The sequence below is a fragment of the Caenorhabditis elegans genome, chromosome V, assembly GCF_000002985.6.
Source record: "Caenorhabditis elegans chromosome V".
NCBI lineage: Eukaryota > Metazoa > Nematoda > Chromadorea > Rhabditida > Rhabditidae > Caenorhabditis > Caenorhabditis elegans.
Window position 1 is genome coordinate 12,741,869 of NC_003283.11, and position 13,433 is coordinate 12,755,301.

Here is a 13,433-nt window from a genome sequence, read left to right on the forward strand (position 1 = left end):
AATATGATAGTCATTAGTTGCATCATATGTCTGCTCCTCCTATCTCATACTATATATTCCAATGCCGAACTGATAGTGCCGAAAAGAAGTGAGTTTTCCATTTAATTTTTCGCTGCAGTTTTGTTTTCGTCAACCAGTTTCAATTAATTCAAGCTATATAATACATTTACAGGTTAAATTAGGGGAAAAAAGTTGGAAGCCATGAAGACGTTTATTGCATTGTTAGCTCTCTTGACTGTGGTCTCTGCAGAAGTCCACCAATTTAATATTGGGTAAGTTTTACTGATTAATTGAGCTCAATTTTCCATTATTAGATACCGACCAAACATGCGTCAACGTATGAATGCCAAAGGAAAATTGGCAGAATATGAAAAGGAACGCAACGAACTTCTGTCAAAGAAGAGCCTTCAATTGGCATCATCCTCGTCCCCAGTTATTGATTATGAGGATATGGCATACATGGTTCAAATTAGTTTAGGAAGCCCAGCTCAGAACTTTGTTCTTTTTATCGATTCTGGTTCTTCTAACTTGTGGGTCCCAGATATCACATGTGCTGGAGGAAAAGATGCCACTTGTGGAAGTTACTGTAAATCTGTGAGTTTAATAACTCAAAGAATCGAATGCATTATCCAATATTTCAGACTCCATATGATGCTTGTTTGACTTTCTGTCAAGAGGAATGCTGTACCAAAACCGTTGAAGGAGTTAAAGTTCTTTCGTATGCATCATTCTCTGTTCAGCTATAGCATTAGGTATTTTGCAGAACCACTGACGCTTGCCAGTCTAAGCATCGGTTCAATTCATCTCTCTCATCATCATATGTGACCAATGGACAAAAGTTTGATATGACTTATAACACTGGAGAAGTGAAGGGATTCTTTGGAGTTGATACTTTCTGTGTAAGTTTTCTCTTTTTAGATTGTTTTAGATTTCTCTCTCTCTCTCTCTCTCTCTCTCTCTCTCTCTCGTCAATTTGAATTTATTCATTTTCCACTCCCCAAATCAACGATATTTTAGTTCACTAACACATCCGTCTGTGCCACTGGCCAAGTTTTCGGACAAGCCACCACAATCGGAGAAGCTTTTGCAAAACAACCAGAAGATGGAATCATTGGTCTTGGATGGCCTGCTCTAGCCGTAAACCAACAAACTCCACCATTGTTCAATTTGATGAATCAAGGAAAACTTGATCAACCATACTTTGTCGTATATCTTGCCAACATTGGTCCAACTTCCCAAATCAATGGAGGAGCATTCACCGTTGGAGGTCTCGATACAACTCATTGTAGTTCTAATGTCGACTGGGTTCCACTATCCACTCAAACTTTCTGGCAGTTTAAGCTCGGAGGGTAAGATATTTTTTACCTTGATAAACAAAACTATCTTAATTACTTTTCCAGAGTATCATCTGGGTCATACAGTCAAGCTCCAAACTCTGGATGGCAAGCAGCTGCTGATACAGCTGCATCATTCATCGGAGCACCAAAGAGTGTTGTTACCAGTCTTGCCAAGGCGTGAGTTTAGCAATACGCTGTAGACCGTTTAGTATCTCTAAATCCTATAGCTTTGCCCCAACAAATTTAGTCACGGCCGTATTAATTTACGCATCTGATTTTTTCAGAGAACTTTACAGTTATTAGATATTGTGATTTCGCGAAAATTTGACATTTCAGTTTAAAGGTGCAAGCTGTTTTTTTGAGTGGGTCTCGCCACGATCTCAGTGATAGTGTGCCAAATTTAAACTATTTGTTTTCTTTGTGTTGAAAATGAAATTTACAAAATTTCAAAGCCTGAAGTGTACATAAAAAGTTGGAATTTATCATAAAACTTTTAGCACGAAGCCCGTTCTGGGTTACTGTAGATTTTCAAAAAATAGTTATTCAGTGAGAATTTGCACTATTTCATAAATAAAATAATGCGTTGTGTGAAAAACTGTTAAAATTTATATAAATATCATTTCAGAGTTGGAGCCACATATGTTCCACTTACGGGTGCATTCTTCATGGATTGTGACGCTGTTGTCCCAGATATTGTATTCACAATTAACGGAAAAACATATAATATGCCATCAACATCATTCGTTGTATCTGCTGGACCTGGGCCATGCATGTTTGCATTTTATGAGTTAACTGCTGGAGGATTCTATCCAGCTTGGATGCTCGGACCACCTTTTATGCGTGCCTATTGCCACGTACATGACATGAAGAGCGGAAGACTTGGCCTTGCAAAGGTTCTCTAAATCCAATGAATCTCACATCAACGAATAATAAATTCTAAAATTTAATAAAAACTTTACAATCAAAACAATTTATTTTGAAATGAAATAATTTTTCGAAACATTTTCGAAATTATGGTGGTAGTTGTACTTACTGCATATGAAGAATGGAGGGAAACGGGGATTTGAAATACAAGTACATATGTACAAATGGTTTGCCAATTAAGATGGAAAATGAAAACAACAAGATAATGCTCTTTGGGAAAGAGATAAAAACAACATAGATAAATTAACACTTAGCAAAGAAAAGAAAAGTGAAAAAGTAATAAAATGATACAGATTGAATTTTTGAGCTCTCAATTCGAGAGACTGGAGAGAACATGTGTGATGTGGCCACTCTCACCAGCAAGGCACTTTAGACACACTTTTTGCACCGGTGTCATCTTTTGCTTCTTGTCTGAAAACAAATACATTATTAGAATTTCTAATAAAACCATAATTTTTTTTAAATTTGAACTTTTTATTCACCAATTGGTGACACACTTTTTGAAATACTATCTTGTAAAATTAATTTTCGAAATGATGGAGAACCCACCTATAAAAGAAGTAGAAAAAAACCTATGAATATTTGGTAAATTTGAGATTTTTGGTGAAAATGAGTATTTTTTCCAAAATATTAAACTGCCATTAATTTTTTCCAGAAATTCCCAGAATGTCTTATTACGAAATTTGGTAGTTTTTGGCTATTTCGGATTTAAAAAAGAATAGTCTTAGATTTCGGTAACTCTAATGATTACTGTAGTTTTTTGAAAATAGTTTTAATGAAAAAAAAATTGAGCTTACCAAGAAGTGGATCTTGTGGTTTAACCGTGTAGACGTTGGTTCTGTCAGTGAGCTGTTGTTGAGTGGCAACACTTTCCGAAGCGACACGCTTACGGCCGAATTGCGACAGAAGACGATCGAACATCTGGAAATTTGATTTTCAAAAAAGAAGAAGGCACACAACAGATGGCAACATGAAAATGTTTAAAAAATGAAAGTGATAAGAATAAGATATTGGAAAGGCGTCTGCTTAATGATAACGCATGAAGAGAACAAATAAATGGAGCACTGATATCACATACTTTTCAAGATTTTTATACGTATAACCTTGGGGGCGGGGTTGGGTGCTGGAGGGTTTCAGATGATCACAATAAAATTAGATACAGCACCATGAATTCTATCACAATTGAAATACAAAAAAAGACCGAAAGTACAAAATTATCACAATCTGAAGTAGCTTACGAACAAAATATACACGTGACAAGAGAAGAACAATGGAGAAAAATAGAAGAATTATAAAATCAAACGACGTCTGTAATTATCATTATTATGGCCAAAAATGCAGGTAGAAATGAGCTCTCATTATGATATGATACGATAGGTGACATGATTAGATTGCATGAAGAATCACAAGGGTTTCTAGAGTTCTCTATGGATAATTATTTTCTCTTCTATATATTTTTCGAGTTTCCGCGCTTTTCGATTCAGTTTTTCATGTTTGATACTTAGCTCCAAGTTTTCATAAACTTGAGATTTATCCTTTCCACGTTCTTCTGCATCTTCTTGAAGGCGAGATACTTCCTCCTGAATAGAAATTGAATTAAATTTTCGATTGCAATTTTTTAATCAACGAGGAATTTTGAGAACGTTATTATTTTTTCAGTGTTTATTTGTTTTTCCTTTGTTATAATATTGTGTTTTTGATTAAAAACCCAATAGGAAAACAGTAAAATATGGAATTAAACAGTTTGATTTTAGGTCGATAAACAATTTTGAGGACGAATCAAAAATGACTACGTTATCAGTCTTGGCATAAAAGTTTATTTTGGAAGAGGGGTGAAAATTTGACTGATTAATTCCTTAGAACTATTCATATCGTTAAGAAATTCAGATTATAGAAAATGGTCTGGAATGGCCAAATGTAACCATTAATAAATTTTTTCAATTTCGCAAAAATTTTATAAAAAGAAAATAATTTTTGAATTCCTGCGAAAGCGAATGACCAAAATTAAACATTTTCGGGATTTTTCTTGATTTTGCTCTTTAAAATTAAGTTTGAAATACGTTTGCCAATTTTTCAGACAGGTTTTCCAAAAAAATGTTTATGTGAAATATCGTTTATTTTGAAGTTTCAGCGAATGTCTTTCGGGCATTAAATTTTTTTAAACGAAAATAACGTTTTATAAATTGACAAACCACATTAATATTTTCAAAAAATCAAGAAAAACCCATGAGCTTTGCCAGAAAACGAGAAAATGTTGAATCTGGGTAATTAATTAAAAAATAATCAGCCCTTTTTATTTTTGTAAAATGGAGAAAAAAATCATTAAAAACTTACAAATTTTTCAAATATTTTTTGCAGTTATCTTCGGTCATTCCCACCTATTTTCTATAATTTAGAGCAAAATCCCACATTTTTACCGCGTTTAGGACAGGAATTTGCAACAAAAAAGAATACCTTATGGAATTCGATTTTCTTCAGCTGACTTTCAAAATGAGATAATTCATCTTTCAGAACACTCAACTCGTGGGGCGTCAATTTTTCATTTTCTTGAGCCAACTTCCAAAGTCGTTTTACACGTGGCTCATTGAATGGAGAAAATTCTTCACTTGTAACTTTTCGGTGAACTTCATCAAGATGATCGTTTAATTCTCGATTTGCTGCTTTCAATTTTTTCGTTTTATCACCAATTGATTCAATGTCGTGTTGAATTGAATTTTCATGAGGAACTTTCTTGAAATCATCCAATTGATCTTCGTAAACGCGCATTTTCTGTTCGACTTCTTTTAATTCTCCATGTAATGCGTTCAATTCTTTTTGAGAGAATTTACCATTTTGTGCTTGAGACCAAAGTTTTTGAAGATTTTGGTCTGTGAATTTCCCACTTGGAAGTGGCTCATTGTCGTCAGTTTGTTGGAAGAGGTTTTTGTGCTTGTACTTCTGAAAAGAAACATTTAAAAAAGTTAAGTATTTTGAAATATTACCTCTTTAAACGCAAGAACTGCTTTTTCCAAACCATATTTCTCAAGAATTTTGCCAAGTTTATCATCGATTTTATCAATTTCCTTAGTTCCTTGTGTTCCCTGCCTATTTGATTTAGAAGCTAGATAAATCGCATCATATCCGGACAACTCTTTCTGAAAATACATTTTTTTTAATAAAAAAAATTATTTAAAAAATTTAAAACCTCTAGCCTCGCTAAATTTTGTCGATCAGTAACATGCTGCAATGCCTTTTCGTAAATGAAGTTGATCCGTTCCGTTCGATACTGTGTTTTCTTGTTGTGCGCCGATCCAATGACGAGCAGAAACAGCAGAAATGAAAAATGATTTCTCATCTGAAAATTGTAATTATTGAGACATTTAAAGCTTATTAAACATAAAAAATTTAACGGAAAATTTAAAAGAAACACTTTCGAAAGAGTAAAATTTGAAAATAAAAAATGGAGAAATTTGTACAATGCAAGCGCGCCCCACAGTCACATGTAAGAGAGTGGAGATGAAGAGAAATGGGAAGAGGTTACAGAGATTTCTGGCAATAGATTAAGGTAATCGGAAAGATCGTCAAATCGATAGATTAATTGATTTGCATTCGTAATAGATTAATCACTGTTCGAACAATGAGAAACGTTTGAAAACTTGTGCCTCCCAAAGTTTTTGAGTGTTCCAATTTTAACAGGGACTACTGTAGAAATTACAGTAGCCGAGATCTAGAATATAATTAAAATTCAGAAGATAATGCCGTTCAAAAATCTTTTTGATTTGGGTACCTACTGTAAATTTGGCAACATAATTCAAGGAAATGAAATTTGAAATGTGCTCAATGAGCCATTCTTGATTGTCTCTCTATTTGTGTCATCTCATATCAAAATTCTAGCACAAAAAGAGACACAGAGAAAGAGAGCTGAATAGAAAATTTGATTTCGTGGGAAGGACAACGAAAAGAGGGTTGCGTGCAATGAATATCCGAAAATCGAGTTGAAATCAACGAAAAGCTCAAAAGACGAGAAGAAGACAATCGAATCTTCATCGTCGTTTTCCCGTCTCCTCCTTCTCGATGAGTGTGGAACTTGAAAAAGACGGGCTTCTTCAGTTAGTTATTCTTTCTATTTCTTGTTAACAAACCACTGAAATATAGAAGAAGGAGAAGAATCAGAAGAAAGAACATGTTATTTGTCCCCTTGTTGGTCATTTTGACTTTCAACGCTGTAATTGTAGGAACAATAACCTGTTTTAACTGCGAGAGTGACTTTCAAGGCGCTTTACGGTAGGTTATTTTTTGATATTAATTAGTTTTGAAAGCCGTTTAACATTCATTACTCTACTTTCATTACCAATAAATTAACAGGGTAGACGTATTATACCATATTTTTCCTTGCACCATCAATCATCAAAAATAGTTCACAGAATCGGGGGTGTATGACTAATATGGAAAATACATTAATGATTTTCTCTGCATCCCCAAAGACTAAATAATTCAGTTAATACGATAGAAAGTTGTATTTCGGCTATTTTGTTATTGGAACTAATCGTGAAAATGTATAACCATGATTTTCAAGAGAAGTTGCCAAAAATACACTGGCAAGATTTTGAACCTTCTTATTGTTAGTTATAGTCAGAAAATCTACAAAAAAAATTAAGAACTATTACAAGATCAGATTTTAAAGATTCCATTTGAATTACAGATGCCAACAGCCATGTGAAGGATCTCAATGTGTCGTTTGGAAATGGAATTCTCGATCAGAACTTGCAATTAAACAAGGATGTCTTCAAGGGGTTGACAAGCAGTGGACAGCTAAAGTTGGATGCAGAACAAATCATTTGGGTGCTTCACTTTGTGTTTGCGAGTTAGTATATAGAGTTTACGAATCAAACTTTTAAAATTAAAATAAATTGAAGTGATGGTCCTCTGTGTAACCGCGTTGAGAGAGCTGAGCAAACAGCACGTCCACTTCCACAAATACGTCTTCCAGCTGTTGAATGTCAAAGTAAAGTTGTGAGCACAGGATTTGTTGGGCCTAGACGGGAGAAAGTATGTACATCCAATTATTGCCATGTTACAAAAACTGAAACTTTTTCTGAAGAGGAAAATCAAAACACTGAAATATTGAGTGTTTCGAATTGTGGTGATATACCTGGTAAGTTCACTGAAACCGTTCCTGTTGAAGAATTTAATTACAGAATTTGACTTCGACGTTCGACTCAAAAATTCAATTGGGTTTCCGGGTCTCTATTCAAATGGTTGTTACCGTATTCAAGTTGAAAAACGATCAGCAATGGTTGATTGTGTATGCTCGAATAATAAATGTAATGAAATGATTCCCGAAATAGAAACTGGTCATGTGAGATGTTACATGGGAAAGGATTTCAGAAATACGAGCCAGGTAAGTGATTTGGTTTTTTTTCAATCTAAAAACTATTTAAAAATACGATAGAAATATTGATGAAATATTGATGTATTCCCAAAAAAACCTAAGATTAAAAAATCTAGTCATCAATTGTAAAAATAAATATTTCCAGGTGGATTCCCACGAGTTCTGTGACGGAGATTTTTGTTTAATACAAGATGTACATGGACGAGTATCAAAAGGATGCATTTCATTGAATGAACGAAATAGTTGGAGCCATTTAAAAAGTGGACATCGTCGAATTCTTGGAGTTGAACAATGGTTATGCCAGGCTCATTTGTGCAATTATGATACCGAACGGGCAATGAAATCGGTTAGAAGTATGAGAGCTGGCAAGACGAATTCAGTTCGAATGAATGCAAGTTACAGTATTTTGGTGTTGGCTTCATTGATTGTAATGGGAAATATTTTGCGGTTAAATTGGCTTTAATTTATTTAATAAATGATGCATTTAATATCAAAAACCAAAAACCAAACAGAAATAGTTTCATGCATTTTAAAACTTTGAAAACTTGACGGTTTCTTTTTTATTCGGACGAATTACGATTGGACTGTTGGCTGATTGTGGTTGGAAAACATTTCGAATTCGGTAGAATAGTGCCTGAAAAGTAGTTACGATCTTAAACTATATTGCGAAAAAACCTACCGCTCGAATATGAACATCCAGTGTTAGAGAAGTCATTAATGGCCAGTAAGCTGTCAAAAACACGTGTGACAATGATAAAAATGGAACTGATGATAAGAAGCTCATACAGATCCAAAAACAAAAGAATAAATCAAATATGATATAGAAAAATAGGGAGCAAATTGTTTCCCGAGGTGCATCAGTTTCATCTTCATCTTCTCCGTCCTCTGAGGTGTGTGGTTTTTGGAAAAGCTTTTTGTAAATCAAAAAAGATAATGCAATAAGTGAAAAAAGTGTAGTTGGAACAATGATAAAAGCGACTAGGTAGATAAATGATATCACTTCAAAATATTGTAATTTCCAATTTAATTCTGATGGATTGAAACGACGAATTCTGAAAATGGAAAATGGAAATAAACTTTCGCTAGTATAATAATTGTACATTTATGGGATCATGTAACAACCTTTGAAAAATCTGGTGATTCTATGTGAAAGATTGAACATTTAGAAAAAAAAAAAATTTCTCAATCACACAATTTAATGAGTGCTATAACATTTTGATGACAAAAATCCATAAAAACCACGAATGACCCCAAAATACTACGCAGTGAGACTTTTTGAATTTTTCTCAAAAATTGCCCAATGAACAAAAAAGCGCTGAATATAAAAAGGCGCAAAATAAAATATCAAAAGTAGATGCTCTCCATCTTTAATGAACATATCTTAAACTTTGAAATTTCTTGAATTAACTTACGTGGTATGTGCACATATATTTACTGTGAAGAAAAATGAGAAGCAAAATACACCAATGATAATCACATAAATAACCTTGTCCGGGAATATTAATTTTCTGGAACAAAATTTCAGTCATTGCAAAACCTTTGTTTTCTCTTACCCAGCTTTGCTCGAAACAATTCTCAGACTACGGTAGAATCCAATAATTATCACCAAAACAAAAGCAAAACATTGTGATAAAATAAGTAGAAAAGCAGGAACATTTATCATAACTGGGTTGACAAAGTATGGCTGGTTCACCGCTAGAAAGTTTAACAGAGTTGAACATTTTAGGATGCAAAACTAACCTATCATTGCTGGAACTGGCACAAAAACTACAAATAATTGTATAAGAGAAGCAGTAAATTGAGATGATAATATCAGAACAGCAGGATGTGAAATAAAATTAGAGATTTCAGGTAGTATCGATATTATTATAAGGTGAAAGGCAATACCACTAAATCCTGAAATAATTTAAATTATTACTAGAAGAAGATTAGAACTAAATCTTACCAAGTGCAAAATATAAAGTTCCAATTGCGTCTTTCCAGAAATTTTCGCGAATCCAAAGTGCATCCTCGAAATACAACATTCTCAAGATTTTTCTCTGTATAATAACTTTATGTTTTTCTTTTTGAAACTATTTTTAATAAAAACAAAAGCTGGGTTTAGGTGTGAAAAAAATTTATTTTGAAAACAATTGGATCCAAAACCGAGGTCGCTAAAAAATGAAACTCAGCATCAGACCACAAGATATTGAGCAATTTAAAGAGACTTTAGAGCCTTGATTGATAATCAGACAGGGTGATAAGTGATAAGTGACAAAAACATGTTCGTGATGAAGAAACAGAGAAGCAGCTGGCAATGAGAAAAGAAAGGAAAGTTGAAAAATGAAAATAAATGGAGGACGGGAAAAAATGTGGTAGAACACATCTGGAGATAATTTGGTAAAAGGGAAAAGATTTATGATGATGTTTGACTAGATGATGAGGTTGAAGATTGTGAAGAAAGAGCATAGACTGGAGTCCATTTTTTTGGCATTGAGGCAATGGTTCCATTACCGAAAACCCACTGAAATTATTTTTTGAAATTATGTATCCAAGATGTACAGTTCCAAAAATGACTTTTTTTCCGAAACTGTTTTGTCCTTCAATACAAAGAGCTAGCTAAATTTTCCAAAAAGTATTTTTCATAATTTTCAAACAACTAATTCGCATTACACCTGAGCTACAATTTAACTGATAAAACAGGATTCTGTGAAGTTTTTTAAAAGTTTTGAAGAAATGTTCTTGTTATGAGTTCTAATATTTCTATTTTTTCAATGTTACACATTATTGGATTTTTCATACCTGACAAGTAGATAGTTTTGGTGAAGCAGCAGCAGCATTCATTCTTCTTGGTTTCTTTTCTACTGGCACTACAGCTTCAGTGAAAAAAAGAATGACAATAGAAGTTAATGATATCATTATTCGCAATACTAGGAACTGCTGATTTCTTTTTAGCAAAAATAATTTTCACTTAAATAAACTTAATGTTAAAGAAGATACCATCGGCATTTACAAAGTGTGTATAATTAAAAGGCGCAGAGAGATATTAAGATTTAGACCGGTATGTTATTAGCATATCTAATCAATCGTCTTTCTTTTTTCAAGAAACACTGTGAAAAACCAAAGAATAAATCTTTCTCTTTCACTTTTTTGCAACGTTTTCCTTTCGTTTATTGGGTGACAACATAAGTGTTGACAAGTGTGGGAATTAAATAAAATTACATGTGATGAATTGATTGGATTTCAATTAAAAATATAAATTAAATATTATACAAACAGTAGTTATTTCTTTCTTTTTGCAATATCTTTAAACACAGTTGATAACAATTCGGCCATCATTTGTGTGTCAATTGCAATACATCGATAGACACGGTATAGGGACCTGTCACGTTTACCAAGAGCTTCGCATGCAAGATTTTCCATAAAGTCTATTGCATCATCTTGATCACCACCTGAAACAGAAGGTAAGGCACTTATATAAATAATTTAACTTGATTTCAACACCAATTTTATATGAGACTCTCCGTAATATCCTTACCTTTAAAATCCGGTTTATACTTTGATAATGGAATGACGCTGAGTTTTTCACAGAAAACATCAATTTCATTCAAAAACAAATAGATTGGAGTTGTTGCAAACGCTGGGTCTTCACTGATTGATTGCAACAAATTCAGAGCGTCATCTAATCGATTCTAAAATTAATAATTTATAGATTCCTCTTACGAAGTTTGAAATTACCGTAACCATATCCTCGCTCATCACTTGATCATATTCAGAAATTGCGATGCAAAAGAATATTGCATCAATCCCTTCATATTGTAAAGCCCACTTCCGTCTATCAATTTTCTGTCCACCAATATCAAATAATCTGTAACTTTTTTTTTGATTTCCGCTTCAATTCCTCAAAGGAAAATGTGACTCACTGAAAAGATTGATTACAAGCAGTAAATATGACATTTTGAACACCACAAGTTGGAACATAAGCCATGATGAGATCTCTTTCAGACGGCTTATAATCCACCATATTTATCTTATCGATATTGTTAAGAAAACTGCAATTAAAAATGGTAATCTTCTGGATGAAAAGGATTAGTTTCAAAAAGTCTGGAAATTATTCTTGCACTTGTGAAAAGCGCAAAATTTTGCTCTTATGATCATAAATGTTCTGAATTCGAAAGACAGGGAAATGCAACTCACTAAGATGCTGAATCATTCAAATTAAATTGACTCCGTCGAGCGTAAAGTTTTTGCATAGATTTGTCATTCCAAATGTGTTTTATCTTTTCAGCCAAATCTTTTGAGAATAAACCATAATGACCATGTTCATCAGCTATTATGGATTGAGCACGACCCTGCAAATATATAGATGAGTTTTTCGTAATTTCTTTTAGGTTTCAATATTATAGTTCAAGTTCCCTCATTTTTAGAAATTGATAAACGGTCACGAAGACCAACTTATTTACCAATTTACGAAAAAAAAAGCTTCGATGTACCGTATTTTTCCTATTATATTTGCGCCCTCCTTTGTTTTACTTTAACGGCTCATATCTTGGTTGTTTTAAGTCTTATCCACAAAAAAATTACTGTGAAAATGTAGAAAAATATTTTTCAGGTATTATGTCAGTTCACAATTTTTTGTTAAAACAAAATCCAACTGAGATATGATCTGTCAAAGTAGAATAATACTGAATATAAATTTAATTCCAAATTCTTTTTAAAATAATAATACCATATTGATTGGGTCTGCAAATTGAATATCGGACATTCTCATGGCACGACATAACGCTTTGATACTTTTGAAAATATTGTGATAGATGAATGCACGTCGATGAAAATATTCAGACTCTGTGAAATGTTGTTTATAGAGCAACCGGACTTGCTCCAAAACGGTTGTTTTTCCGCTTTCTGCGGATCCTGAAATGAATAGAATTGGATTAAAATGGAATTGAAAATGAATACAAATTTACCGAGAAGAAGTAGTCTAATATGGCTGTATGGATCTTCCGATTTCTGAGAAGCGGGAGTAATTGAACGAGATGCACGAATTTCGGGAACTTGGAGCTGAAAATAGACATGAATTGAATTGAGGTGATCTCAAAAAATTGATTATAATAACGGTGGCCTCCTATAATTGCTTCAAAATACATACCGCAACTTGTGGAGAAATAGATGGTGGTGGAACAGGTGTAGATTCCTTTTTTTCAACAACTTCTTTTTCCGCTGAATGCTCAATTGGCTCAATGTTCTCTTCTTTTCCTATCACATCAGGTTCCGGTATTGGTTTGTCACAAGCAGCCGGAACATCAGACACCTGAACCAATTAAGTTTTGACAACAACAAAAAAAAACAAAAAAAGTTAAATTACTAAAATCCAAAAAGCTTACCTTACTTTGAGAAGAAAAGTTGCAACCCATTGCAATTGCTCACCACATTTCCTAAACTGATAAAGCTGAAAATTGGCATTCATTCTATTACAATAATTTATTTTTTTTTAACAAAAAAAAAACGAATTCTGATGAAAAAGAAAAACGAAGAAGTGCCTGAAAAAAGATGAATAGGAACGCAATTCCACCCGATTTCCTTCCTTTCATCGTCGCGGATATATTTTTCATACAAATGGAAAAGAGCAGAAAAATAAAAGAAAGAGAGTCAGTCAGTAAGCCAAGGAATATAATACCTGGTCGATTGGATGAAATCCACGTACTTTGAGGAAATAAAAACCACTACCGCTTTTGGTTTTTTCAGAAACTTTAGTTGAATTGGGAAGTGTGTAAAAAGAGATCGGTTGGATCAGAAAATATTATTCGTTTCAAGATTACATA

General features: G+C 33.4%; 7 protein-coding genes and 1 non-coding gene across 10 annotated transcripts; 3 read left to right on the forward strand and 5 right to left on the reverse strand.

The window, feature by feature from the left end:
• Positions 1–172: 172 nt before the first annotated feature.
• On the forward strand, positions 173–2,303 carry hrg-7 (Aspartic protease 10; the record flags this gene model as incomplete). 2 transcript variants are annotated; one of them, NM_001269519.3, is made up of 7 exons in its annotated part: positions 173–272; positions 315–594; positions 642–718; positions 764–899; positions 1,018–1,349; positions 1,401–1,514; positions 1,963–2,303. In NM_001269519.3, 7 exons carry the CDS (start codon positions 202–204, stop codon positions 2,237–2,239), a joined length of 1,287 nt encoding a protein of 428 aa, NP_001256448.1. The 2 variants fall into 2 exon arrangements, with proteins under 2 accessions (NP_001256448.1, NP_001256449.1); NM_001269520.3 differs by lacking the exons at positions 173–272; positions 315–594; positions 642–718; positions 764–899 and having other exon boundaries at positions 1,171–1,349; positions 1,963–2,239.
• Positions 2,297–3,182, reverse strand: C15C8.7 (uncharacterized protein; the record flags this gene model as incomplete). Its single annotated transcript, NM_001392631.1, has 2 exons — positions 2,297–2,672; positions 3,059–3,182. 2 exons carry the CDS (start codon positions 3,180–3,182, stop codon positions 2,572–2,574), a joined length of 225 nt encoding a protein of 74 aa, NP_001379277.1. The 3' UTR covers positions 2,297–2,571.
• Positions 3,183–3,332: 150 nt separating this feature from the next.
• On the reverse strand, positions 3,333–5,595 carry C15C8.4 (Alpha-2-macroglobulin RAP C-terminal domain-containing protein; the record flags this gene model as incomplete). Its single annotated transcript, NM_073786.8, has 4 exons — positions 3,333–3,841; positions 4,716–5,198; positions 5,243–5,395; positions 5,446–5,595. The coding sequence occupies 4 exons, from the start codon at positions 5,593–5,595 to the stop codon at positions 3,677–3,679; spliced, it is 951 nt and encodes a 316-aa protein (NP_506187.2). The 3' UTR covers positions 3,333–3,676.
• Positions 5,596–5,740: 145 nt separating this feature from the next.
• Positions 5,741–5,933, forward strand: C15C8.11. Its single transcript, NR_069798.1, has one exon. It is a non-coding gene; the product is annotated as an Unclassified non-coding RNA C15C8.11 (non-coding RNA).
• A 205-nt stretch (positions 5,934–6,138) lies between these two features.
• Positions 6,139–8,111, forward strand: C15C8.5 (DUF7622 domain-containing protein). The gene is made up of 6 exons (NM_001383427.1): positions 6,139–6,349; positions 6,396–6,524; positions 6,943–7,104; positions 7,157–7,395; positions 7,439–7,641; positions 7,778–8,111. The coding sequence occupies exons 2-6, from the start codon at positions 6,424–6,426 to the stop codon at positions 8,093–8,095; spliced, it is 1,023 nt and encodes a 340-aa protein (NP_001369948.1). The 5' UTR covers positions 6,139–6,349; positions 6,396–6,423; the 3' UTR covers positions 8,096–8,111.
• Positions 7,839–9,677, reverse strand: C15C8.6 (Serpentine Receptor, class Z). Its single transcript, NM_073788.3, has 6 exons — positions 9,578–9,677; positions 9,373–9,528; positions 9,186–9,327; positions 9,045–9,140; positions 8,312–8,684; positions 7,839–8,266 (listed from the first exon to the last, which is right to left on the reverse strand). The coding sequence occupies exons 1-6, from the start codon at positions 9,654–9,656 to the stop codon at positions 8,162–8,164; spliced, it is 951 nt and encodes a 316-aa protein (NP_506189.2). The 5' UTR covers positions 9,657–9,677; the 3' UTR covers positions 7,839–8,161.
• Positions 9,678–9,746: 69 nt separating this feature from the next.
• On the reverse strand, positions 9,747–10,639 carry C15C8.8 (uncharacterized protein). Its single transcript, NM_001129378.4, has 2 exons — positions 10,414–10,639; positions 9,747–10,135 (listed from the first exon to the last, which is right to left on the reverse strand). The coding sequence occupies exons 1-2, from the start codon at positions 10,528–10,530 to the stop codon at positions 10,028–10,030; spliced, it is 225 nt and encodes a 74-aa protein (NP_001122850.1). The 5' UTR covers positions 10,531–10,639; the 3' UTR covers positions 9,747–10,027.
• Positions 10,640–10,734: 95 nt separating this feature from the next.
• Positions 10,735–13,071, reverse strand: gpa-13 (Guanine nucleotide-binding protein alpha-13 subunit; the record flags this gene model as incomplete). Of its 2 annotated transcripts, NM_001269522.3 has the most annotated exons (9): positions 10,735–11,063; positions 11,150–11,303; positions 11,350–11,479; positions 11,535–11,663; positions 11,809–11,963; positions 12,341–12,525; positions 12,579–12,672; positions 12,761–12,922; positions 12,996–13,071. In NM_001269522.3, 9 exons carry the CDS (start codon positions 13,023–13,025, stop codon positions 10,894–10,896), a joined length of 1,209 nt encoding a protein of 402 aa, NP_001256451.1. In that variant the 3' UTR covers positions 10,735–10,893. The 2 variants fall into 2 exon arrangements, with proteins under 2 accessions (NP_001256451.1, NP_001256450.1); NM_001269521.2 differs by lacking the exon at positions 12,761–12,922 and having other exon boundaries at positions 10,770–11,063; positions 12,996–13,025.
• Between the last annotated feature and the right edge of the window lie 362 nt (positions 13,072–13,433).